Genomic DNA, 24190 nt, shown 5'->3' on the forward strand with positions numbered 1-24190 from the left:
CAACAGTGCCAAGTGTTCGGTCAACCTTGACCCACTTGGATTTACCGTCTCGTGCCAAGTGTCTGGTTCTCCATAACCCACTTGGACTTTCACTAGATGTCTGGTTACCCTTGACCCATCTGAATTTCCTTGTACCAAATATTCGGTCAATCCTTTGACCTACTTGGACTTCCCAATACCAGGTGTCCGGCTAACCTTGACCCACCTAGATCTCCACGTGCCTGCTTCACTCACCAGGTCTTTCCTTCTGCCTAGCTTCACTCACTAAGGCTTTCCTTCTGCCTAGCTTCACTCACTAGGGCTTTCCATCTGCCTAGCTTCACTCACCAGGATTTTCACCTAGCTTCACTCACTAGGATTTTCACCGGGCTTCACTCACCAAGATTTTCCCTTGCCTAACATCCAGTTAGGACTTTCCCAGTCAAGTATCCGGTCAATCTTGACCTACTTGACTCTTTTTCATATCTAACTGGTCAGTCCTTGACCAGAGGGGAATTGTATCAACAATCTCCTCAATCAGACGATTGCATCTGCAATCTCCATGTATTGTCAAACAAATCCAAACATCACGACTCAAACTTGAGTCAACTCAAGTTTAGTTAACCAGATCAACCTGACTCAGGGGATATTGCACCAGCAAAACCAACATTGGTACTGGTTTGCAAATATTAGCATCAATGTTGCTATTGGTTTGCAAAAACCAATACCAATGTGTAGTCAATTGGTTTTTGAAAATCAATGCCAACATTAGTGCTAGTTTTTGAAAACCAGCACTAATATTGTAATTTTTGAAAACCAACATCATCATGTTCTTCGAAATCAAATATCAAAGTGTTCTCAAAATGATTTTTAAATAGCTAGTTCTTAGAAAGTACGATAGATAAAAGACAAACACTCAATATACCTTCACAATACATTTTTGCATCATTCTGAAATAGGAGTAAAAAAAGAGAGGAGAGAGATGACTAGTATAATTATGAGCGAAAACCCTAACTCAATTGGTGTGAGCTGAGAGTAAAACAATATGACCTATATCTAAGGTTGGAAGCAAAGGAAGACAAGAGCATATAAGAGATGAAGAGAATTTAGGGCTTTTGTTCTAGGGAAGAGAGGCAAGCGAAGAAAGATAATGAGCAAAAATAAGCTCACAAGAAGAGAAAGATTAAAAAAATTCTAATTGGCTCACATATGTTCTTGTCCATATAAAAGTGTGCCGTGTATTAAAATTATATATATATATATATATCATTTTTCTTTAACATTAATAAATTCTCTATAAAATTAATCAAATTAGGCCATACTAGATCAATCAATCCACTCGAACCGACTAAAGCTTAAACCAACTCTGCAGTCTACCACTCAACCCAACCAACTCACATGGACCTACTAGCCCACCCAACAAAATCGACCTCTTCGACTCAACTTGGAGAAGTGAAACATATTATCCATCTATGCACCAACATCAAAAGTTGCCCTTCTTTCTAAAAAAATTCATGTAAAATTTTCATTAGAAAATATTTTAATAAACCAAAACATTTTACAAGAAACAATCAATTTACAAGAGATTAAACTACTTTCAACCAGCATGTTCAATAGAATCTCATCACTTTTTAATAAAGTAAGAATATGAACACAAACTAGGAGGAACCCCTTTGAAATCAAAATAGGAACAGTGATCAAATGATCTCAAAAACAAAGATGCCCTTTCTGTTTTTGCCGAAATACAATCTTCAAGATCAGCGTGGAGCAAAGCAAGGATTATTGTGAAGATTGGCGTAGCAACTTTGATCTCGGATGACTGCTGATATTCCAATTTGAGATCACCTCGTGTTTTTGGTTTTATACCGGGTGCGCCATTGCTGGAGCAAACATAAAAACTTGTTTCCGGATGACTACAAACTGAAGCACTACTAACAACAAAGTCTATGCTGGGTGTAAGCAGAAACCATCCATGCTTTAAGGGACTGGCCAACTTCCAGGCAGTTCTTCTGATGTTGACTCCTGTCACGAACTTGAACTTGGACCTTTCAAAAACGTGTGATGTAAAATTACTGATAATGAACAGAAAATCTTCCAAAAGTTCGGCATGGATACTAATGATCAGGCACCCTTTATCCCAGTGGTTTAGAGTTGGCCATACTAAGCTTATATATTCCACCATTCCTATGCCTCATGCAATGTGCACATACTGCTCATGAGCTGAAAGAACGGAAGAAGACTTACCATACAACAAAATGGCAGCATAGAAAATTCAGTGGCATTCCAGACAACGAGCAAATTCTACGAATCTTGAAGCCTTCAGTAATGTTGGACATATACTTGAACATTGGCTTGGTCCAACATGAGCCACGTTAAATCTGCACTGAGACATTGTAAAACATTTAAACTTCCATGTTTGATTATTAAGAACTATCACCAACATTTGCTCATATCAATTAACAAATCTAAAATATCTAGTCTCACCCTATATTTCTGTAAAATATATTTCTGTAAAATGTGAACATCTTTGTCATTGATATAGCCATCTTAGGATATCCATAGAATCCTAATCATTAACATGGTATCAATAAGTAAAAGATCATTATGAGTTTATGATCGTAGCATGAAGAGAACTACCAAGCGGGATAATATGAAATTTCAAATTCCATGCAAACTGAGAAACAGTTCCAAACAGTGTGTGTGATATATATATGAGTTCCGCTGAAATCTAAATCCAATTAATCATAGGATACTTTAACATAGGCACATCTGGAAGTAAACATGTCTACTTCGGGCATTCTAACCCTAGGGTCTAAAATTTTGCTGATGAGATTGTCTTGACAAGTTCAAAAGTTGTACCGGAAGACCACATCCAAGTCTAGTAAGATATATCATTAGCATCACCCGGGACTATGGTGCGATGGTAAGCGGTGTGATGGGATGCCTAAGCAACGAGAGTTCGAATCTCACCCAGAGCACATTACACCTGAGGAGTTCAAATTACTTGTGACACTGGGTGCCCGCCAAGACCCATCTGTGCTTCCCGATTTACCTTGATGGCCAATGGAAAACATCCGTGAAGTCGGTCCGGTCACCTCCAAGATTAGTCAATCATAAAAGATAGATACCTGGATTACCTAAAAAAAAAAGATATATCATTAGCAAATATATGTATGTCAGGTTCAAATTTTCCAGCTCTGTGGTATTTGGTTCAAACACTTTGAATAGAAGAAAACTAGAATACTTGTATGAATGTCGTGAATTTTATGGAGAATGCATAAAATTGATGTGTCAAGACCACACAAGTGTTCTTATCATGCTAATTTGAAGTGTCAATTCTTTTCAGTCTAATCCAACAGAACTATGACAGATATCCTTTCTTACTGCACTGTCTGCAGAAGCGATAATGATAAATCTAGAAATTATCTTCAAATACCTTCCTAGTAATGCTAGCATAACATCTACTGAGCCAGAACCACACAAGGTGTCTAGTTTGCTTAAATCATCATTCTAAATTCTAGATTGTATTTGAGCGCAAAAAACATCGGAAAGTAAGTGGTTCCGCTTTATTTATAAACACTTACTAAACAACCAGCAGATAAATTGGAAAAAAGAAAACCTGAATTAGGAGCTCTCTCAAGTTGCAAGAGCTAAGATGGCTTTCACTCAACAGCCTGAGAAGTTTCTCGTTGATGTAGCAGCTTAAGTTAAGCACCACTGAGCAATGTATTAACTGAGAGCATTAACTTGTAAGTCATTCTAAAATGACTACTCCAGAAATTTCTGCTCTGCTTTAACGGCCATCAAGCATATACCATGGAGAAGGGAAGTGTAGGTTGCCCAATTTGGCTTTACATGCTCTCTGATCATGTCATCATACAGAGTGGAAGCTGTAGTAATCTTATCGTTTATGATGCAACCACGGATAAGTACATTATATGCGACTGTATCAGCTTTCAACCCTCTCCTAAGCATCTCATTCCAGAGTTCAATTGCTTCAGTTAGATGGCCTCTTTTGCAGTACTCATGAATTAGGGGTGTATAACTTATGCAATCAGGAGAGATATTATTTTCTATCATATGATGAACAATGTTAACAGCTTCCTGAATCCTTCCAAGTTTACTGAAACCTCTTATTAGAAGGTTATATGTTACCGTGTTCGCTAAAAGTGCACTAAGCATCACTTGATGCAGCATAACAGCATGGTCTATATTTCCTTTTCTTGTAAGTAGGTCAAGAAAAGAGCCATATGTAAGGCTGTTAGGAAGAAAACCACTAACTAGCATTTCTTTACAAAGCGTCAGTGCTTCATCAAACCACCCTGCTTTACATAAACCATTTATTAGTGCTGTATATGTCACAACATTTGCTTGACATCCAAAGGCAGCCATCCCATTCCAGACAACTTGTGCTTCGGAGAACTTCTCTAATTTTGAATACGTGTCAATCATATCTGTATATAACATGATATCAGGCTTAATACCTCTAGTGACCATCTCTTTGAGTAGCGAATATGGTCTTACTTTATCCTGCTGCTTTAGAGATCCAGAGATCATCACACTGTAGCAGACAAGGTCCATGTTTACCCCCCTTCCCACCATCTCTTTCCAGACATTGTGGGCATCATCTATTTTACCTTCCTTGCGAAGTCCATGAAGAAGAGCACTACAGCTCATCTCATTCAATATACGATGCTCATTGTGCAGATCATTCACAAACTCCTTAGCTTCATCCACTCTACCTGACATACACAAACCAGTTATCAAGGACCTGTAAGCATAATTGTCTGGAGCAATGCCCCTCTCCAACATCTGATCATATAACTGGAATGCAGTTGTTGTATCCCCTATCGAACAATACCCTTCTATCATGACATTGTAAGTCACATTGTTTGGCATCACACTACATTCTAACATTTCATTGAATAACTTAGCAGCTTTGACCATCAATTTAGCACGACAAAATCCACTTATAAGAGCTGTGAAAGTATGAGTATTCCATGACAACCCCTTCTCAGACATCTGGTGGTGAAGCTTTGAAGCACCATCCAAATCTCCTTCCCTGCAGTACCCAGTGATCAAAGACGTATAAGTAGATTCATCCGGTGTCAATTTTTTATCAATCATCTCCCTGAAGAGATCATTTGCTTTGCTCAAACTTCCTGATCGACAGTGTCCATTAATCAAAGAATTGTAAGGGTGAAGGGTGATACGTAAACCTTCTGACTTCATTTTATCAAACATCTGGAGGGCCTCATCCAGTTTACCCCTTTTGCAGAAAGAATTGATCAATATTGAATAAGTGACATCATCTGGAAGCAAACCTTTTCCCTTCATCTTTGCGAAAAGCAATTCTGCCTCCTCAAATTTTCCACTTTTACACAAAGAATTGATTAGAGCATTGTAGACAAATAGATTGGGAATCATCCCAAAGTTACCCAGCTTCTGAACCATTTCAAAAGCCTGTTCTACCTTGTCCTGCCTCCTCAAAGCGTCTACCAATGTCGAGCAAACAGCTTCATTTGGTAAAAATCCTAACTTGATCATCTCGTTGGTCGTTTCTGAAGCCATGCTCAACTCCTCCAACTTGCAAAATCCGAGCACCAAGGTGCAATAAGTCACGTCGTCAGCCTTCAACCCTTTCCCTTCCAATGAGTCCTTGACCTCCATGGCTTCAATGACCCTTCTGTTCTTGCACAAGCCATGAATCAACACATTGTAAGGAACGACGCTAGAATTTGTTCCAGTAGCTTCCATCTGTGCGATTATTGCTTTAGCGCCATTCAAATCCCTCAGTTCGCACAAGGCTCTCACCGCTGCGGTGAAGATGAAGACGTCAAGAGAGGTTCCACACCTGGTTACCTCGTCGAACACTTCGATTACCAGATTGAATCGCCGAACCTTAGCCAACCCGTGCATGACGTCGCTGAAGGTGCGGGGCTCCGGGATAACCCCGCCGACGACGGATAGCCTGAGAACGGAGAGAGCGCCCATGGGGCGGTGGATCTGAAGGTACGACTGGACTAGGAAGTCGAAGGCGGGGGTGGAGCCGAGGGCTCCGCAGAGGCGGCAGGCCTCGGCTATCGAGCGGAAGGCGTAGGCGGGAAGGACATCGGGGAGCGATGCGAGGGTTTGGAGGAGGGAGGAGGCGGGCCAGCGGAAGCCAACGCGGATGAGAGCGTGGGCGAGGAGGGCATAGGAGAGAGGGGAATGCGAGAAGCGAAGGTGCAGACCAAGGAAGTTGAAGAAACGGAGCGCGACGCGTGGTTCAACAGAACTGGATTCGCCACCGAGATGGAGGAGGAGGAGGCGCTCGACGTGGCGAGGGCGGAGGCGGGAAGCGATGAATGGGGAGGTTAGCGCGGCGGCCCAGGTCTGAGGGTGTGAGCAGACGATGTCACGAAGTATCTTAACAAATCCTTCTTCACGCTCTTCGTCGACTCCACCATCTTCGTGGATTCGGTGGAGAGGCGGCGGCGGCGCCGCCGAGTGGGCGCGGTGGAGGAGGAAGAGAGCGGGTCGGAAGAGCGGCGGAGCACGACCCGATCTCATGGTTCGAACGGAACCGAACCCATCTTAACTGACTTCAGCTATATATATACAATTCATTGTGTACATGGATGGAAAGAGGCGGATGGGACTTGCAGCACTAATGCCCCGTTTACTATGACTGACGAATGAATGACTAAAAGTAATTAGGGGTGTTTAGTTGATGGATTTGGGAATTAGGGAATGGAATGATAGTAAAAGATAATATTTGGATTGTGGATTTGGAATAATAATTTGGGAATGATTTTCAAATTTATAGGAATCATCAAATTTTATATAACTAGGTTGTTTCATATTCATTTCTATTCACATTCTACCTTACTATCAAATCCATACATTAAACCACCATAATACATTTAACCAAACACCACCAGAATACATTAATCGCATTCTACCTTACTATCAAATCTATACTCATAGTCATTTTAATCATTTAACCAAATACCACCAGAATACATTAATCTTCCCTCCTTAAACCTTTGATATATATCATTTTTTATGTATGGTCCTGTGACTAGCACATGAAGTGTTGTCAACTTAAGATCATCCATGATTTATTTATGATTTATTTTCTTCGTATTTATCTTGGGACGAATTAGGCCCTAGGATGAATTGGCGGGTGTACCAGGCCTTCTTACCCACTTTGATGTCTATAAATAAATTATTATTAAGATTTTAAAAAATAAATTAAAAATAATAAAATAAAATTGATCCACTCTCTCCCGTAGGGATCCTTTGGTCCGCAAATTACGGACCAGGGGATGATCCACTGATGAGGACTCTTGATTTGGATGAACCCCACCTACATAAAGATGGGGTCCATTCAAATCAAGGGTATTCATATAATAGATCATCCCCTGATCCACAATTTATAAATTAAGCCAACTTTATTCCTTAAATAACTTTTTATTCCTTAAATAACTTTTTATTCCTTAAATCATTATAACCGATTAAATAACAAATACTTAAAAAATATTTTCATGATTTATTTATTTATTTATATTCTACTGTGGAACGAACCAAAAAACATTTTATAGGAATAAACGAACCCTAACTAACGAACTGATATCATAATGTCCCATCAACCATTACATTATTATTAATCATACATCAAATAAATATTTATTATTATTATATATTTATTTATTATTGCTGAACTGACTTAACTAGGTTTTCACTGAAGTCCCAGAGCTTTCTTGCCAATGCTTCATCCCTTGCCAATTTACTTGGCAACTCTTCATTGCAGTCGTAGAAGTACTTCCCTGTCACTCCCTTAAGGCTTGGATGTAGTGCGACAAGGCACGTTGTAGCTGCTCCCTGCCGGTCGGTTCGGTTATTAACCGATTGAGTCGATAACTAACTGGAGATTGTACAGTAAAAAAGAGATTATCTAATAGATACCTGTGGGATATTCTTCCAAAAGATGTAGCTGAACACTTTCAAAAACCCTGCATGAACATATCAATTTCCAATTAATTTCCCCTTTTTTCACACTAATTTTTTTCTTTTGGAGGATTGAGGAAGAACATACTAATTAGTTGAAATGAATGCCTCATCAAGTTTGTCATGATCAACCCTGGATGAACTGAATTAACAGTAATATTTGCACCTTCTTCCTGTATTTATTTTTTGGGAAAAAAATTCAGCAAATAATTAGTATATTTTTATTATTATATGATAGATTTATTTTTAAAAAGAAGGTATACCATTAGCCTTCTTGAGAGCTCATTTGCATGCAGCAAATTGGCTAACTTAGACTGTCCATAGGCCTTCTTGTCTGAGTAGCTGATCAGGCAACACAAGAAGATAGACGAGTGGATCAATAGGTTCAACCAATCGACTCAAGTAACTGAGAATTGTTGCGGCAGACTCACACATTCTTATCGTTGAGCTTGTCGAACCAGATGCCGTTTGGGTAGGTATATGTGTGAGCAATGGAGGATAGATTCACAATTCGACCTTCGATCCCTGTTTCTCTTGTTGTGCTCTTCATTTTCTCAAGAAGAAGGTTTGTCAATAGAAAATGACCTAAAAATGTAAAAAAATTATATCAAAAATAATGCCTTTTTTAATGAGAAATACATCGAAAAGTCATACCTAAATGATTTGTAGCGAATTGGAGCTCAATTCCATCCTCTGAAAGCTGAAAAGGGCAAAACATAACACCGGCATTGTTTCTGAAAATTAATTTAAATGCAAAATTTAGTATTATCGTTGTCCATCTTAAGCTGGAATAAGAACAAGAATAAGAAATTTAATTAATTAGGTTAATGATTTCATTTTAGCATTAGTTTTAATCAAAAATTAAAGTAGAATTAGCTCCTAATGAACATACATTAGTATATTAAGAGGTAGGTCCATGGAAAGGAATTCATCTGCAAACTCTTTGACTGACTTCAGTGAGCTCAGATCGAGCTTCAAGATGTCAACTCTCGCTGACGACGACGACTGCAGAATGAGCCTCTTCGCCTCGCTCGCCGCCTCCATGTTTCTCGCCGCGATGATCACACAAGCTCCTCGGAGCGCAAGAACTCGCGCAGTCTCTGTTCCGATCCCACTGGCTCCTCCTGAAGCAAAAAAGATAAGATCTAAATTAATGAGATTTTTTTCCCTACCCCTTTTTTGGTAGAATTCGAAGTGAAGATTCAAACTTTTGGTGGATTTGAAGTAAAGATTAGAACTTTGAGGTTAAAGATTGAATTTTGGGTTGGAAAAAAGGTGAAAGAGTTAGATCACCGGTGACTATGGCGGTGAGGTGGGAGGCGTCGACGCCGGCAGTGACCAGCTCGGCTGTGGACGCGGATCCGAACCCGCTAGGACCGGGAATGCCCGTTGCCAGCCGGAAGAGTCCCATGGTCGCCGGCGGCGAGGTGGACGGAGATGTGGAAGGCGAGGAAGGATGGCGAGGCGGTATTTATGATGAGAAGTGGATATGGTGCGGTGGCGGTGCCGCGGTGGGGCGTGGATCCTTAGCGGTATGAATGTGGGCGGTGAAAGTTGGGTGAGATTAAATTTTGCCTCCGCTTCTCCCGGAGATGTTTCGGCCACCCGATTACAAATTACGCGGAAGATAAACCCACGTCATGATTGGCTCGCTTCGGGAGCGGGTGGGTGGGACCCGCTTTCGTAAATTGAATGGCACGGGCATTAAAAGTTAATTAAATAAATAAAATTATCATTTTATAGCAAATAAGTAATATATTAACATTTTATTATCTAAAATTTCTTGTCAAAATGTTAATGTACAATTACGTGACATTTTTATAAAAAATAAAAGATAGAATATTAAAATATTAATTTTTGTTTATGGTGCGGTGATGAGGAGGGGCCCACCTGTGTAAAAGGTCTTCATCACGGTGGAGGTTAAAGTTAAGATGATCAATATTCAGATATCAGCAACCGATCGGGCTAGTGGATCTCCCGATCGGGAGGAAGAGTGGTCGACCCGACGTCACCTACGACTCGGTAACACGCCGAGCACCCGACGCTCAAAAGGGAGCACCAAAGGAGGCGGTGCACAGAAGCATGACCGGGCGGCTCCTTCGCTCGGTCTGACAGCAATCCTTGACATCAGCCGAGCGGATAGCGAAACGGAGGTCGAGCAGCTATCCCACTCGACTCAGTAACAGATAGCGCAGGACAATGGAGCTCGGTTGAGCGGTTATCTCGCTCGGCTCAGTGGCTGCATGGGACATCGAAACCCCAGCCGAGCGGTCATCCCGTTGAACCCAACAACAGACAAAGAACATTATCTTTCAACATCCTTTTGAGAGATAATACCACTGGCAGGTGGCATAGTCAGGCAGAAGATTGTACGGTGAAAATTTCCACTGTCGCTTTAGAGATATGCTCGGCCTGTTAAGGTACTGTGTCAAGGACACTTTACTGATATATCTTTTCAAGGGAACTTGGGGAAGCGTGCTCGCTTTGAGAAGTGTACACGGACACTACAGGAGCCCTATATAAAGGGGGAGTCCAACACATCGACGGAGGTATGCGTTACATGCAATATTCTACTGTTGCTCTACAATTCTCGTTGCTTCTTCTACTTATTGGTTCGCCGGAGACTGACTTGAGTGTCAGAAGACTATCGTCGGGGACCCCTTCCCTGGCTCGGCATTGACGTAGTCTGTGATTGTAAGTCCGAGAGGAGTCAGCTAATGGTCAGTAGGAGTGTCGCATCTCTAATATCTATCTCTTCGATTTTCAGATATGATCGGTTTAAAAAATATATTTTTACTGTAATATCAAGTAAAAATATAATAAATGTAGCATACATTTACATCTTATTAAAATGTTAGAAATTCATGCTAGATTTTCCAAAAAAAAAAACTGTTATAAATTATAATGTGTAACTCAAATGTAAGAAAACTCCTTGTCACTTTTGGCAGAATCTTATAAAAAAATTAATTTTGACACATTTTAAAAAAAAAACATTTAAACAACGTATTTAGTGAAACTATTAAATGGTGAACAAAAAAGAAACCTTTAATTGAAACTCAAATGTCATAAATTTACAAATAAAAACTTTATTGTCACCCAAGTAATGAAACAATTTATTGGTTAGGGAATGATATTATAGACGAAAGGAAGTCATTATTATTCGATAAAAATAAAATATTGATAAATCTGGGTGGCTAAATCTGGTCACTCAGAAAATGAATTTACCTATATAGCTAAAAATTAATTAAGTTAGTTAAAAAATTAATTAAGTAAAATTAATTAGATATTAGTTTTGAAAATTAAACATGGGAATAGGTGACAAAGAATATAATTGACTCATAAAATATGATATTATCCTAAAATTTAAATATAATAATCCTAAAAATTATATAAAAAAAAACTCATTATATGTGATTAGAATATAGTCATTTAGTATTGTCCATAAAATATATAACTTCATCTATATCTAGATTTTAAATATATATATTTTTATATTAAACTAGCAAAGATCCTTGTCATAATTCTTTATAAGCAATATGATACTTAGGATGGGAGGACTGAAAATTAGACTATCGTGTCAAGAAGGTTGACCTAATGGGGGTGGTCATGCCCATTAAATCCTAATAAATAAGGAGTGGGTGTTGAAATAATTAAGATACAACTGAAATTTAGAACATCTCTCCAATACAGATTTTTAAAGAGATTTGTAAAATAAAAAAATTAAATAAAAAAATTTTAATCATTATGCATATAAGATTTGAAGTTTGTTATTAAAGAATAATAATGAAATTTTAAAATTATTTTTTTGGGTTGAAATTAATATAATATGTATGTAGTCATGCAATTACATATTATAAAATGGAACACACAAAAATCATTTAAAGCTCTAACTATTGAAGATGTTTTAATAAATTTTTAAAATGTTGATGTGACATGATGTAGCATATTGATATTGTAAAAAAAGCTTTTTGTAAAACTTCTAATAGTATTACAGATGCCCTTAATACTTAATTTTACTATTTTTATGGGACCAATCATTAAGGAATTATTTAAGAACTAATTTAATGTGTTCATGGAACTTGGTTTTGGCATTAATTGCCAACACCGACAATGTAGAGCAATTAATTTGTTGATATTGAAAAAATATAGGCGACAAATAATCATAAAGGTCTGATTTATTTCTCATTATCCTTAAAATTAGGAGCATCCATTTTGAAAAACAAATATTAAAAAATATCTCATATTCTAAAAATACCTTATTTCAATATTGCTATAGTAGCTTTTATATTAAAAAAATCATTAATTTACTCAAAATTACTAAATAATTATAATCAAAATTATATTGATGTCAAAATTACTTGATCAAAAATTACTATAACATAAAATAAATAAGTAGCTTCCTTTTAATATATATATATATATATATATATATATATATATATATATATATATAAACATGTGAGACCTTTATTACTTTCTTCCAAAAAATATATTTCCAAATTGAGCTCATTATTCCACAGGCAACATGCATTCAAATAGATTAAATGATTGAGAATAAAATAGAAATTAGTGATACTATAAACGATCTATAGGGTTTTGATATTTATTAATATACTCAAATATAGTCAGGTTAACTATGGGTTAATCTAAACATGACTTTATATTTGTAAGAAAGAAGTTTATTCAAGACTATATGACTAACAAGGATAAGTCCTAACCGAAGGTTAGGCAAATGAGAAGTCTACCAAATGACTAGTCCTAACTGGAGGTTAGACAAGGAGAAGTCCTGGTGAGTAAACCCAGACTCTAGTGAGTGAAGTCAGGTGTGAAAGTCCTAGTGAGTGAAGTCAGACAATGGAAGTTCTAGTGAGTGAAGTTAGATGATGAAAGTCTTGGTGAGTGAAGCTAGTCAACCCTAGGGAGAGGTAACCTTACGTAATGAGAAGTCTTGGAGGAGTAAACTCCAAACATGTGTAGTTGACCGAACCAGCGAATTCTTAATACTGCTAACATTATTTTACTTTACCATTTTATATCTATTATGTTAACTCAATATTACGGGTAAGTCTTAGTAGATCAGATTGATCAAACACTAAGTGAGACCAGAGAAAGTCTAAACAGGTTTGGAGGACCATAATTTGGCAGGTAAGGTTAGGTAAGGAACAGGGGAGAGTGATCTAGTGAAGATGAGTCCCAGTAGGACTATAGGTGCTGATCTAATTTAGATCCATTTTAGAAGCCTAAAATGAGACCATGACTAAATCCTAATCTTGATAAGACAAGATCTAATTAATAATGTTATTTTATATTATGTCAACTTTGTTTTACAGGTTACACTTTATTTTTGGACTAATGCACTTTTGCAGGGTTAAATGGCAAAAATCTTCCTCAGATGAACAGAATCCGAGGCACCTCAAAGGTGTTGGGAGACACCTCAGAGCTATGTCAAGGCACACTGGATCTAGAGAAGACACCCTTGCAGAGATGAACTTTGAGGATAAATTTCTCACGATGGGGAGGTGCCCTGAAGTGCGCTGGAGGCGCCTTGGAGTTACGCGGAGGCACCTCAGAGCGCTTAGAAGGTGCCCTCGAGTGGATAGTGTAAGTATCTTATAGTAATTTTGATGTGATAGACCAATTTAAAGTTAGGTCCTGTTGTATTTGATCCTTATGTCTAAGTGTGCAAGAGCTTAGGAACATAAGAAGTTGAGCGTAAGACACAGCTAGCGAAAAGTATGACACCGGAAATGAGTCGACGGGCTCAGTGCATCTGAAAGACGAGGTGTTGTGGAAGAGTACTTCCGTGGATGAGAAGGATGTGTGTGATGTTTGAGGGATGAGAAGCTGGGAATGAAGTCTGCTTGAGGAGAAGATTGGAGTTGGATTTAAGTGAGCTCAACTCTAGTTAACGGAGCATCACCCACGCGAAAAATCAGCTAAAGAATTGATCTGTCTCATGGAAGGTGTCTTCAATGAACAGTGTCAAATTTGCCTTCTAACCTATTGAAGGCACCTTCGATAGTTGTTGACCGAAGATAAACTTTTATCTTCGGTGGATAAAAGTTATCACATTGGAAGCACCTTGGACCTAACGGAAGGCGTCTTCAAGCTGCGGATAATATTTTTCATGAGCTATAAAAAGACCCTTGGACCTAAGAATTCCATAACAACTTCTGTTTTCAATTCCTAGATAATATCTGAGCTTTTTAAAGAGCGTAAAAGACTTCTCCACCTTCAACGAAAGAGATATTTTTAGTAGAACTTTTCATCTGTCTTGGATTAATAATCTTCTAGGTTGTAATTAAGTAAATTCTGGTCTTCTTCATTATTTCTTTTTTTTTAAGTTGTTTAATTTATTTTGACTTTATTTTAATTGTGTTGACTAACTAAATTGAAAGATCAAGAAAGGGGTTAATTGTTGTTTCGTAGGCAATTCACCTCCCCTCCCCCCTCTTATCGACTGCACTAGGACCAACAACTGGTATCAAAGCCAAGTTACCTCAGAAAGATTAACCGTGACTGAAGGATCTGTTGGTGCAATCGACCCAAGTTTGATCGGTATGATCATGGTTTTGATGTGTGTGTCAAAGAGTTTAAGTTAGACTTTCATATGTGTTTGATATATGTTTGAGTCTTGCAGGACTTGGTGAAACACATGAGGAACTTGGTGCGACTAAGATTGGAAAGCTCATCCAAGGGCTCAGATTCTTGAGTCGGTGAAGGATGGTGTGGAAGACATCCGAGGGACCGTCGGGTGAGGAGTAATGGAGTGGAGCCAAGGGAAGTGGACTTCAAGGCAACGTGAAGGATGACACGGAGAGGAGCCGCGGGCTCGGGTGCATCTGAGGGACGAAGGCTGAGGAAGAGGACTTCAAATGTGACTCCAGAAAGGATGAGTGTGTGAGAATGTAATAGACCAGTCGACTGATCCAAATTCACAGAAAGCACAGAATGCTTCTGTGCTCATCGGCTACGGGGACCAGTCGACTGGTCATGAGACCAGTCGACAGGTATATGGTCGTTGGCAGAAGATGGCTTTTGCAGAGAGCCGATGACTGTATCTAACGGCTACATCAGTCGACCGGTGCATGGACCAGTCAACTGATGTCGAGGTTGAGTTGATATTGTAGGACCGTTAGATTCGATAGAGGGGGGGGGTGAATATCGATTTGAAAATATCGAGTATAAGCGCAGCGGAAAAGTAAAGTAGACACAGTGTTTTTTTACTTCGTTCGGAGCCTGTGACGACTCCTACTCGAAGGCCCGTACTCCTTGAGTACTATCGTTGGGCAATTCACTAGCAATTCGGATAATTACAATTTAAGTACAAAAAGATGCTAATGAAAAGAAAAACAAAGCTGTACCGACAGACAAGGAATTTAAAAGAGCGGGATCGTGTCGTCGGAGCTCTGTGATCGTCGTTGGAGCGTAGAGCAGCAGAGTGAGTAATCTCAGAGGTCTCAGATGTGAAAGACGATTCTGAAGCTCCTGCCTGGGGCTTCTTTTATATGTTGCTCCGGGCGCCTGGATTCCTTCCGGACGCCTGGAATGTGACGTAGCTGCTCAAACCGAGATGCTCCACGTGGCGACGACTTGGCCTAGATATAATTTGCTTCCGGGCGCCCGGATCCCTTCCGGGCGCCCGGATCCCCTCCGGGCGCTCGGACCACCTTGTTCCAGAAAACTCCCTTTTCCTGCAAAACAAAGTTAGTCCGAGGCAATATATATCCTGCAAAATAGATTGTTAGCACATTTATGAATTTATAAAAATAGTATGACTTAGATTCCGTCTTTCCGAGACCGGAATCTAGTCACGATCTCGACTTAGACATCCGAAATGGATCTAAGCCGGATCGACGCGTAATGTTCCCTTCCCGGGAACGCGTCCTCGCAGTCACTCTCCTCTAGTGACTTACCTTACTTACCTGTCAGACGTCCGGTCAGCCCTTCGACCCATCTGGACTTCTTGCCAGCTATCCGGTCAGCCCGTTGACCTAGCTGGACTTCTTGCCAAGCGTCCGGTCAGCCCGTCGACCCGCTTGGACTTCTCGCCAACTATCCGGTCAGCCCGTCGACCTAGCTGGACTTCGTGCCAGACATCCGGTCAGCCCGTCGACCTGTCTGGACTTCTCCTGCACACTCGATCAGAGTGTTAGATAACGACGAACCTAACTTAACCTGATTTGTCATTCATCAAAACCTGAGTTAGACCGTTAGTGCTAATCGCACCAACAATCTCCCCCTTTTTGATGAAATGACAACCTGGTTAAGTTAGTGATAAATATATGCAAAAATCAAGCATGATTTTCGAGGTTTTAAGTTAGTTTTTCAAGTTTGCTTTTAGCGTTTAATTTTCAAGCATATGTTACAAAACTGAATAAGTTTAAATTTGCAATATTCAACTTTTAAAATCAGGTTTAAAAATTAGGTGGGATTAAACTTCCAAATTTTTCAAACACTTAGTTAAATTTAACTTTTTGAAAACTGGTGTTTTAAAAAATAAGTTAGTTTTAAAATAGATGTACAAAAGCATTTTTCAAACACACACAAATTTTAATTAATTTCTCCCCCTTAACTTAATACTTAACATTAAATAGCTGTCTAACCAATTAGGTACTAACTAACTATCAGAAGATAGTAGATTTCACTTGGTTAGTCAGATTAAGGTGATTACAAGTAGTCAGTGTTTGACTTGACTGATGATCTTAATTTGATTACTGTCTGATTTGTATTTAACGTCTAGACTTATGCTGATGCACTGAAATAAGCATCTTAAGTCCAGACAGTTGGCATATGCATCTCACCCTTTTCTATGTTTGTCAAACACAAGCAAGGTAAGCCTAAGGTGTTGGTGAGATACTCAAAAACTAGTCCTATGGGTACATGCTTTCTAGGGATTCAAAACTAGTCTAAGGCCAAAACTGTTTTTGAAAATCTAAAAATGGAAAGTTTTGAAAACAGACAAGTTTAACTTATAATTTGAAAAAAAACATGTTTGAAAATATTTTTTTAAAAAATCCTAGTCTACCAAGATTAAACATAATCAATGCAAGTCTGAAATGTCACTAGATAGATCCAAAATATTTTACAGGTAGTGTAGCTACAGAAGTCAGTCAACACTAGAGCTACTGAGATGATGAAGGGGGTGGTCCAGATCCCAAGGATCGGAGAAGCGCCATCAGCTCAGTGTGTCGGGTCTCTCCGGCAGCTCGTAACTCAGCAACCTCTCGCCGTATGTCCCGATGAAAACCAGAGTTGTCCTGCTGGAGACTCGCCATAGCTCTCTCTAATCCGGTCATACGGTCGGCTAGAGTGCGGGGAGCGTGACGTGGTGCTCGAGCTGGTGGTGGAGGTGGAACAGCCTCCTCCGGAAACAGTGCAAGCATGAACTCATCCTGCTCGGCCTCCCCCTGTGCGCCTGGGTCGTGCTGGTGCTGTGCCCCCCTCCGCCAAGACATAGTCCCGTCATCCCTATCTACGTGGATACCAGCTAAGGAGAAGTTCCGAGCTGCTATAACATCGAACTCGGTCATATAGGCAATGTCTCCTCTAGTGACATCAATGTGCAACGAGGACATATAGGCTGTTAGAATGTGACAGAATGGCATGTGGACTCGTCTATCAGTCACGTATCCAGCCGAGTAGATAATGGTGGAGAAGATATGTAGGCTGATGTCAATATCTAACCTATGAATCAAGGCATAGAGTAAAAATGAATGGAATGGGCGCATCACAGCGATGTCCCGAGTAGTCAGTGGTAAATGCAAAGGACTAAGACCCTATAAAGAGCGTAGTCCTGGACTCGAAGTTCTACCGACCTAAACTGGGTCACAGTGGGATCTCGCTCTCCCCCAAAAAAATACGAATAGATCGTATCGAGAGTAATATGTGAGTAGCGATCTCCGAATGGTAGATCCCTGGGAGGATAGCACAAAAAGGAACAAGTAGATGGACGTAACTCTAAAAACTCTCGGATAGTCGTGGGGGAAAATATGATATCAGTACCCGTTGCCCTAGTGGTATAGGTGAGATCGTCTACTTTCACTAGGTTATTGCAAAATTCAGCACACAGACTTATGTTTACTGGACTGGTACATTCGACAAGGTTCTTTAAGTTATAGTGGTTTACAACCTCTATAACGGAGGGACATGAACCTAGAAAGAAAGATCTATCTATGCAGGCAGTCCTAATGGCCTTGTAAACGGTTGACTCAAACTTAATCCTTAGTTCATCTGTGGGAAACCTAGGGTCAGTGCTAGCATTAGAGGGTCCAGCACCAGTGTTTGTTCGTTTCCTACTGTATATAAAACAATATTCTAAGAAAGAATTAAAGGACAAATTCAAATAAATTTTCAGATAGGTGAAGAAGATTTACCGAGGAGCCATCGACAAATATAGATCTGACGACCTCGGTTGAATCGCAGCAGCGTCTTCACCGCAAGAAAATTTTGATTTAAAATACTTTCGCACTGAGGTTCGGAGTGAATCTTGGCAAAAGTGAAAGGGGTTGTGGCAAGTGTTGGGGGCGCCTGCTGCCCCCTATTTATAGGGAGCTCCGGGCGCCCGGGGTTGATTTTGGGCGGGGCGCCCGGATCCCCTTCCGAGCGCCCCGGAGGGGAATACCAGGGGCGCCCGCCCCTGGTTTATAATTTATAAAATTTAAAAATTTGAAATTAGTTTTTAAGTTTCACATTAAAACTTTGAAAAAGTAAAATTTTGAAATTAATTTTTAAGTTTAAAATTAAAATTTTGAAATTAATTTTTAAGTTTAAAGTTAAAGTTTTGAAATTAATTTTTAAGTTTAAAATTTTGAAATTAATTTTTAAGTTTAAAATTAAAATATTGAAATTAATTTTTAAGTTTAAAATTAAAATTTTGAATTCAATTTTTAAGTTTAAAATTAAAATTTTGAAATTAATTTTTAAGTTTAAAATTAAAATTTTGAAATTAATTTTTAAGTTTAAAATTAAAGTTTTGAAATTAATTTTTAAGTTTAAAATTAAAGCTTTGAAATTAATTTTTAAGTTTTAAAATTAAAAGTTTGAAATTAATTTAAGTTTAAAATTAAAGTTTTGAAATTAATTTATAAGTTTAAAGTTAAAGTTTTGAAATTAATTTTTAAGTTTTAAAATTAAAATTTTGAAATTAATTTTTAAGTTTAAAGTTAAAGTTTTGAAATTAATTTTTAAGTTTAAAATTTTGAAATTAATTTTTAAGTTTAAAATTAAAGTTTTGAAATTAATTTTTAAGTTTAAAATTAAAATTTTGAAATCAATTTTTAAGTTTTAAAATTAAAATTTTGAAATTAATTTTTAAGTTTTAAATTAAAATTTTGAAATTTAATTTTTAAGTTTAAAATTTAAAATTATGAAATTAATTTTTAAGTTTAAAATTAAAATTTTGAAATTAATTTTTAAGTTTAAAATTAAAATATTTAAATTAATTTTTAAGTTTAAAATTTAAAATTGTGAAATTAATTTTTAAGTTTAAAATTAAAATTTTGAAACCTTATTCATCTCACCCGATCTATATTATCAATCAGGGAATCCTATGATTTTGTGAGATGAAATTAGATTTTTAATTATGGAGTTTTGGTTTAACTTATGTTAGATTCAGATTTAGCTTTGGTCTCCACAAATAGGCATTCTTCGGATAAACTCATAAGCTTGGTGAGTCACATGGACGTCATTAGAAGTAACCAACTTTCGAGGTTTTCCGAATAGTCCTCTCCACGGAGCTTAGTACTAAATCTTGGTCTAACTAGTTAGGGTTCATTTAAGGGTAGCTTCGGTCAGTTCCACTTGGCCAAATGTACCAGATCGAAACCATATCTTTCTAGACATGCGATGCCCAAGCTTCCCTAACGTACTATCATCCAAAAACTTCACCAGTACCATGATTCAAGTTAAACTTGGTCTCTTTTTAACTAATCCTAATTACCCTGCCGGGTTAGTTAATTTTGGAGGTGCCAGCTATTCTGGAGCCTCCCCCTGAATTATTGACCTTTTAATTTAAATTTTTGTTTTAGATTTGTGTCGATTCCTTTTATAGTTATGATTAACTTGGTGATAATTTTGTTGATTTTTAAAGTGTTTAAATTTTGATTTAGGTTTGTATTTTGGATTTTGGTTTGGTTTATTCGATTTTACATAATGTATTTTTTCTTTAGGTATATAATATTGATTAAGTCCTATTTGCGTGGTTAAGCACGCTTTCGGAACCCAAGCTAGATTGGTTGATTTGTATTGGGTTATTAATGATTTGAAGGTTTTATTTGAATTCGACTTATATCTTAGTCCGGTTTTATTATAGCATGCTTTTTGATTATTTAGGATTAAGTCTAGATTTTTTGATCTTGTTGTGAATTTTTCTAACATTTCTTTTAAATTGTTAATCTCATTTTTTAATGATAAATTTTCCTCCTCAAGTGTTAGATCTTGAGTTGGATTTGTATTTTCTTTTTGTTCCTTGAGGTTTTGATTTTCCTCAAGAAGTGATTTGTTTTCATTTTCTAGTTTAATCAATTTACTATTTAAACAGGAAATAATTCTAAAAAAAAATTTATTTAAATTAAAATCTACCTCATTCGGACCTTCGGAAACGAGTACGGACTCGTGGCTTGTTTCGGGTTCAGACCCGTCTTCATCTTCCGACTCGTCTTCTGTTTCATCTTCACGGGCCATCAGTGCGAGGTGGCTCTGATGTTTCTGCTCTTCTTCCTCCGATTCGTCCGAGGAGTCGTCCCACATTGCTTTGAGGGCCTTCTTTTTGGTTGGCTTCGGTTTGTCGAGCTTCAGTTTTGGGCATTCGTTCTTGTAGTGTCCCTTTTTGTTGCAGCCGTAGCAAGTCACGTTCTTTTGTTCTGAGGGAGAACTGATCTTTTGAAGGTCCTTTTTGCTGAAGCTCCTTTTTCTCCTAGTGAACATTTTTCTTACCAAGTTCACCAGGTGTTCTTCGTCTTCGGAGTCTTGGTTGGAATCTTCTTCATATTCAGGTTTGCTCTTCTTTTCTTTGGAGGAACCTGCAAATAAGGCTATACCTTTCTCGGCTCCAGCATTAGTTTGTTCATGTAATTCTAATTCACAGAAGAGCTCGTCTAATTTTAATTTAGAAAGATTTTTAGAGATTTTGTAGGCATCTACGATTGATGCCCACAAACTATTACGTGGAAAAGCATTTAATGCGTACCTTATTAAGTCTCTATTTTCCATCTGGTGGCCTATCGCATGAAGCCCGTTGAGGATGTCCTTGATCCTTGCGTGGAGCTGATTCGCCGTTTCACCTTCCTGCATTTTTATATTAAAAATTTTATTTAAGAGCAGGTCTCGTTTGGTTACCTTGGCGTCGCTCGTTCCCTCGTGCAGCTCGATCAATTTGTCCCACAGCTCTTTAGCATTTTTGTGTGGACCGACTCTGTTTAGTTCTTCTCTTGTTAATCCGCACTGTAGAGTGTTGATTGCTTTATTTTCTGTTGACGCCTTCTTCTTCAAATCTGCTGTCCAATCTTCAGGATCCAGTATATTCCCGGAGTTGTCAGCTGGAATTTTATAGGGCCTCATAACGCTCATCCACTGGTCGAAGTCTGTTTTGAGGTAGACCTCCATGCGCTTCTTCCAGTACGGAAAATCGTCCCCGTTGAAGAGTGGAGGTCGTACTGTACTGAATCCTTCTTGTTGGGACATCCTGCATACAAGTAAATAACCAAGAAAAATATCTCAAGACTTGGTCTTGGATTAGTAGTGCGGGAAGAGAAAATAGTAGAAAAATCTAGATTGGTGTTGCACCAATTTAGATTTAATTGCAAAAAATGTAAAAAAATGATAAACCAGTTTGGAGTTAAGTGTAAAACTGAAGAAAGAAAAAAAAATTCACCCCCAGTCTGATTGGTGGTTGCACCAAATCAGAGCGGTACCTGCTCTGATACCACTTGTAGGACCGTTAGATTCGATAGAGGGGGGGGGGGGTGAATATCGATTCGAAAATATTGAGTATAAGCGCAGCGGAAAAGTAAAGTAGACACAGTGTTTTTTTACTTCGTTCGAAGCCTGTGACGACTCCTACTCGAAGGCACGTACTCCTTGAGTACTTTCGTTGGACAATTCACTAGCAATTCAGATAATTACAATTTAAGTACAAAAAGATGCTAATGAAAAGAAAAACAAAGCTGTACCGACAGACAAGGAATTTAAAAGAGCGGGATCGTGTCGTCGGAGCTCTGTGATCGTCGTTGGAGCGTAGAGCAGCAGAGTGAGTAATCTCAGAGTTCTCAGATGTGAAAGATGATTCTGAAGCTCCTGCCTGGGGCTTCTTTTATATGTTGCTCTGGGCGCCTGGATTCCTTCCGGACGCCTGGAATGTGACGTAGCTGCTCAAACCGAGATGCTCCACGTGGCGACGACTTGGCCTAGATATAATTTGCTTTCCGGGCGCCCGGATCCCTTCCGGGCGCCCGGACCACCTTGTTCCAGAAAACTCTCTTTTCCTGCAAAACAAAGTTAGTCCGAGGCAATATATATCCTGCAAAATAGATTGTTAGCACATTTATGAATTTGTACAAATAGTATGACTTAGATTCCGTCTTTCCGAGACCGGAATCTAGTCACGATCTCGACTTAGACATCCGAAATGGATCTAAGCCGGATCGACGCCTAATGTTCCCTTCCCGGGAACGCGTCCTCGCAGTCACTCCCCTCTAGTGACTTACCTTACTTACCTGCCAGACGTCCGGTCAGCCCTTCGACCCGTCTGGACTTCTTGCCAGCTATCCGGTCAGCCCGTTGACCTAGCTGGACTTCTTGCCAAGCATCCGGTCAGCCCGTCGACCCACTTGGACTTCTCGCCAGCTATCCGGTCAGCCCGTCGACCTAGCTGGACTTCGTGCCAGACATCCGGTCAGCCCGTCGACCTGTCTGGACTTCTCCTGCACACTCGATCAGAGTGTTAGATAACGACGAACCTAACTTAACCTGATTTGTCATTCATCAAAACCTGAGTTAGACCGTTAGTGCTAACCGCACCAACAGATATGATGATCAACTCTCTCCTCTTATTTATAGGCAGCTTTGGGGCATGAAGGAAACTACTCATGCTTGTTGAATAACTCCTAAGTTATTGCCCAAAGCTTCCAAGCTATACTCTTCTTCCTATTCTTAATCTCCATCTTGTAAAAGAAGAAGAGTGATTTGTGAGAGGTTGTACTCCACCGAGAAGGAGTAAGCTCTAGCCGGAGATTGTCGGGGATTGATCCACCGAAGGATCAAGGGTTCGCCCACCTCAAGGACATGCCGTGGAGTAGGAGCAAGCAATCTCCGAACCATGTAAAAGAATTGTGTTAGTGCTTGTATTCTTGCTTTTCTTTCATTGTTTTAGTTTTAGTACATTCCGCTTGCGCACTAACCTTGTAGAGAAGAAATCGATTTGAATGTGCCCTAGCTATCCAATCCCCTTTCTAGCCGACCACCGATCTCCTACAAGTGGTATCAGAGCAAGGAAGCTCTTCAATGGACTAATCGTCAAGAAGAGCAACATCATCAAATGGTCGGCTCAAACATTCATCCACCCAAGTTCGAAAGAGAATTCTCTTGGTGGAAGAAGAGAATGGAGGTATTTTTCAAAAACGATTTTGACATTATGCTAATCATGGAAAATGGTTTCAAAATGCCTAGGGATCAAAATAATGAGATATTAGAGAAAATAAGATGGAACAAGAAGCAAAGGGAAGAGCATCTAGAAAACTTGAAGTCCCTACATCATCTATTAAATGTCTTTCCCCAATAAGAAGTAACAAGGGTTGGAAACTACTCAAGCGCCAAGGAGTTATGGGAAAAGCTAGTGGAGCTTCATGAAGGGACATCGGAAGCAAAACTAGCAAGAAGGGATCTTCTCCGAACTCAACTCAACAATATCAAACTTGAAAAAGGAGAAAAGGTATAAATACTTCATGCTAGGATTAAAGAAATTTTGAATGGACTAACAAGTGTAGGTGAGAAACTTTCAAACCGAGATATCTTGATGAAAGCCATCAATACCTTCCCAAGAACCTCGACATGGAGCTCCATTGTAGATTCATTCTACATTTCAAAGGATCCAGAGAAGAACTCCCTAGATAAATTCTTCTCAACTATGGAGCTTCATGAGACACGAGTTGAAGGGCTAGATGGAGAAAGATCAAGAGGAGTAGCCCTTGTGGCAAACAAGGGAAAGGGGAAGAAGAAGAAA

General features: G+C 38.9%; 2 protein-coding genes across 6 annotated transcripts; both read right to left on the reverse strand.

The window, feature by feature from the left end:
* Positions 1–1588: 1588 nt before the first annotated feature.
* Positions 1589–6540, reverse strand: LOC121996567 (putative pentatricopeptide repeat-containing protein At5g59900). 5 transcript variants are annotated; one of them, XM_042550576.1, is made up of 4 exons: positions 3599–6540; positions 2950–3116; positions 2224–2357; positions 1589–2024 (listed from the first exon to the last, which is right to left on the reverse strand). In XM_042550576.1, the coding sequence occupies exon 1, from the start codon at positions 6529–6531 to the stop codon at positions 3748–3750; it is 2784 nt and encodes a 927-aa protein (XP_042406510.1). In that variant the 5' UTR covers positions 6532–6540; the 3' UTR covers positions 1589–2024; positions 2224–2357; positions 2950–3116; positions 3599–3747. The 5 variants fall into 5 exon arrangements, with proteins under 5 accessions (XP_042406510.1, XP_042406511.1, XP_042406513.1 ...); XM_042550577.1 differs by having other exon boundaries at positions 2464–3116; XM_042550579.1 differs by having other exon boundaries at positions 1589–2357; positions 3032–3116.
* Positions 6541–7591: 1051 nt separating this feature from the next.
* Positions 7592–9448, reverse strand: LOC121994074 (short-chain dehydrogenase TIC 32 B, chloroplastic-like). Its single transcript, XM_042548241.1, has 8 exons — positions 9265–9448; positions 8864–9095; positions 8626–8705; positions 8403–8556; positions 8235–8313; positions 8060–8144; positions 7930–7976; positions 7592–7845 (listed from the first exon to the last, which is right to left on the reverse strand). Exons 1-8 carry the CDS (start codon positions 9380–9382, stop codon positions 7675–7677), a joined length of 966 nt encoding a protein of 321 aa, XP_042404175.1. The 5' UTR covers positions 9383–9448; the 3' UTR covers positions 7592–7674.
* Positions 9449–24190: the final 14742 nt, after the last annotated feature.

Source organism: Zingiber officinale, chromosome 6A (assembly GCF_018446385.1).
Source record: "Zingiber officinale cultivar Zhangliang chromosome 6A, Zo_v1.1, whole genome shotgun sequence".
NCBI classification, from domain to species: Eukaryota; Viridiplantae; Streptophyta; class Magnoliopsida; order Zingiberales; family Zingiberaceae; genus Zingiber; species Zingiber officinale.

Coding starts and splice junctions, on each gene's coding strand:
- LOC121996567 (XM_042550579.1), bottom strand. CDS start 6,531: ATGAGATCGGGTCGTGCTCCGCCGCTCTTCCGACCCGCTCTCTTCCTC.
- LOC121994074 (XM_042548241.1), bottom strand. CDS start 9,382: ATGGGACTCTTCCGGCTGGCAACGGGCATTCCCGGTCCTAGCGGGTTC. Junction 9,096..9,264: donor CCTCACCGCCATAGTCACCG/GTGATCTAACTC, acceptor TTTTTGCTTCAG/GAGGAGCCAGTGGGATCGGA. Junction 7,977..8,059: donor GCATTCATTTCAACTAATTA/GTATGTTCTTCC, acceptor ATGTTCATGCAG/GGTTTTTGAAAGTGTTCAGC.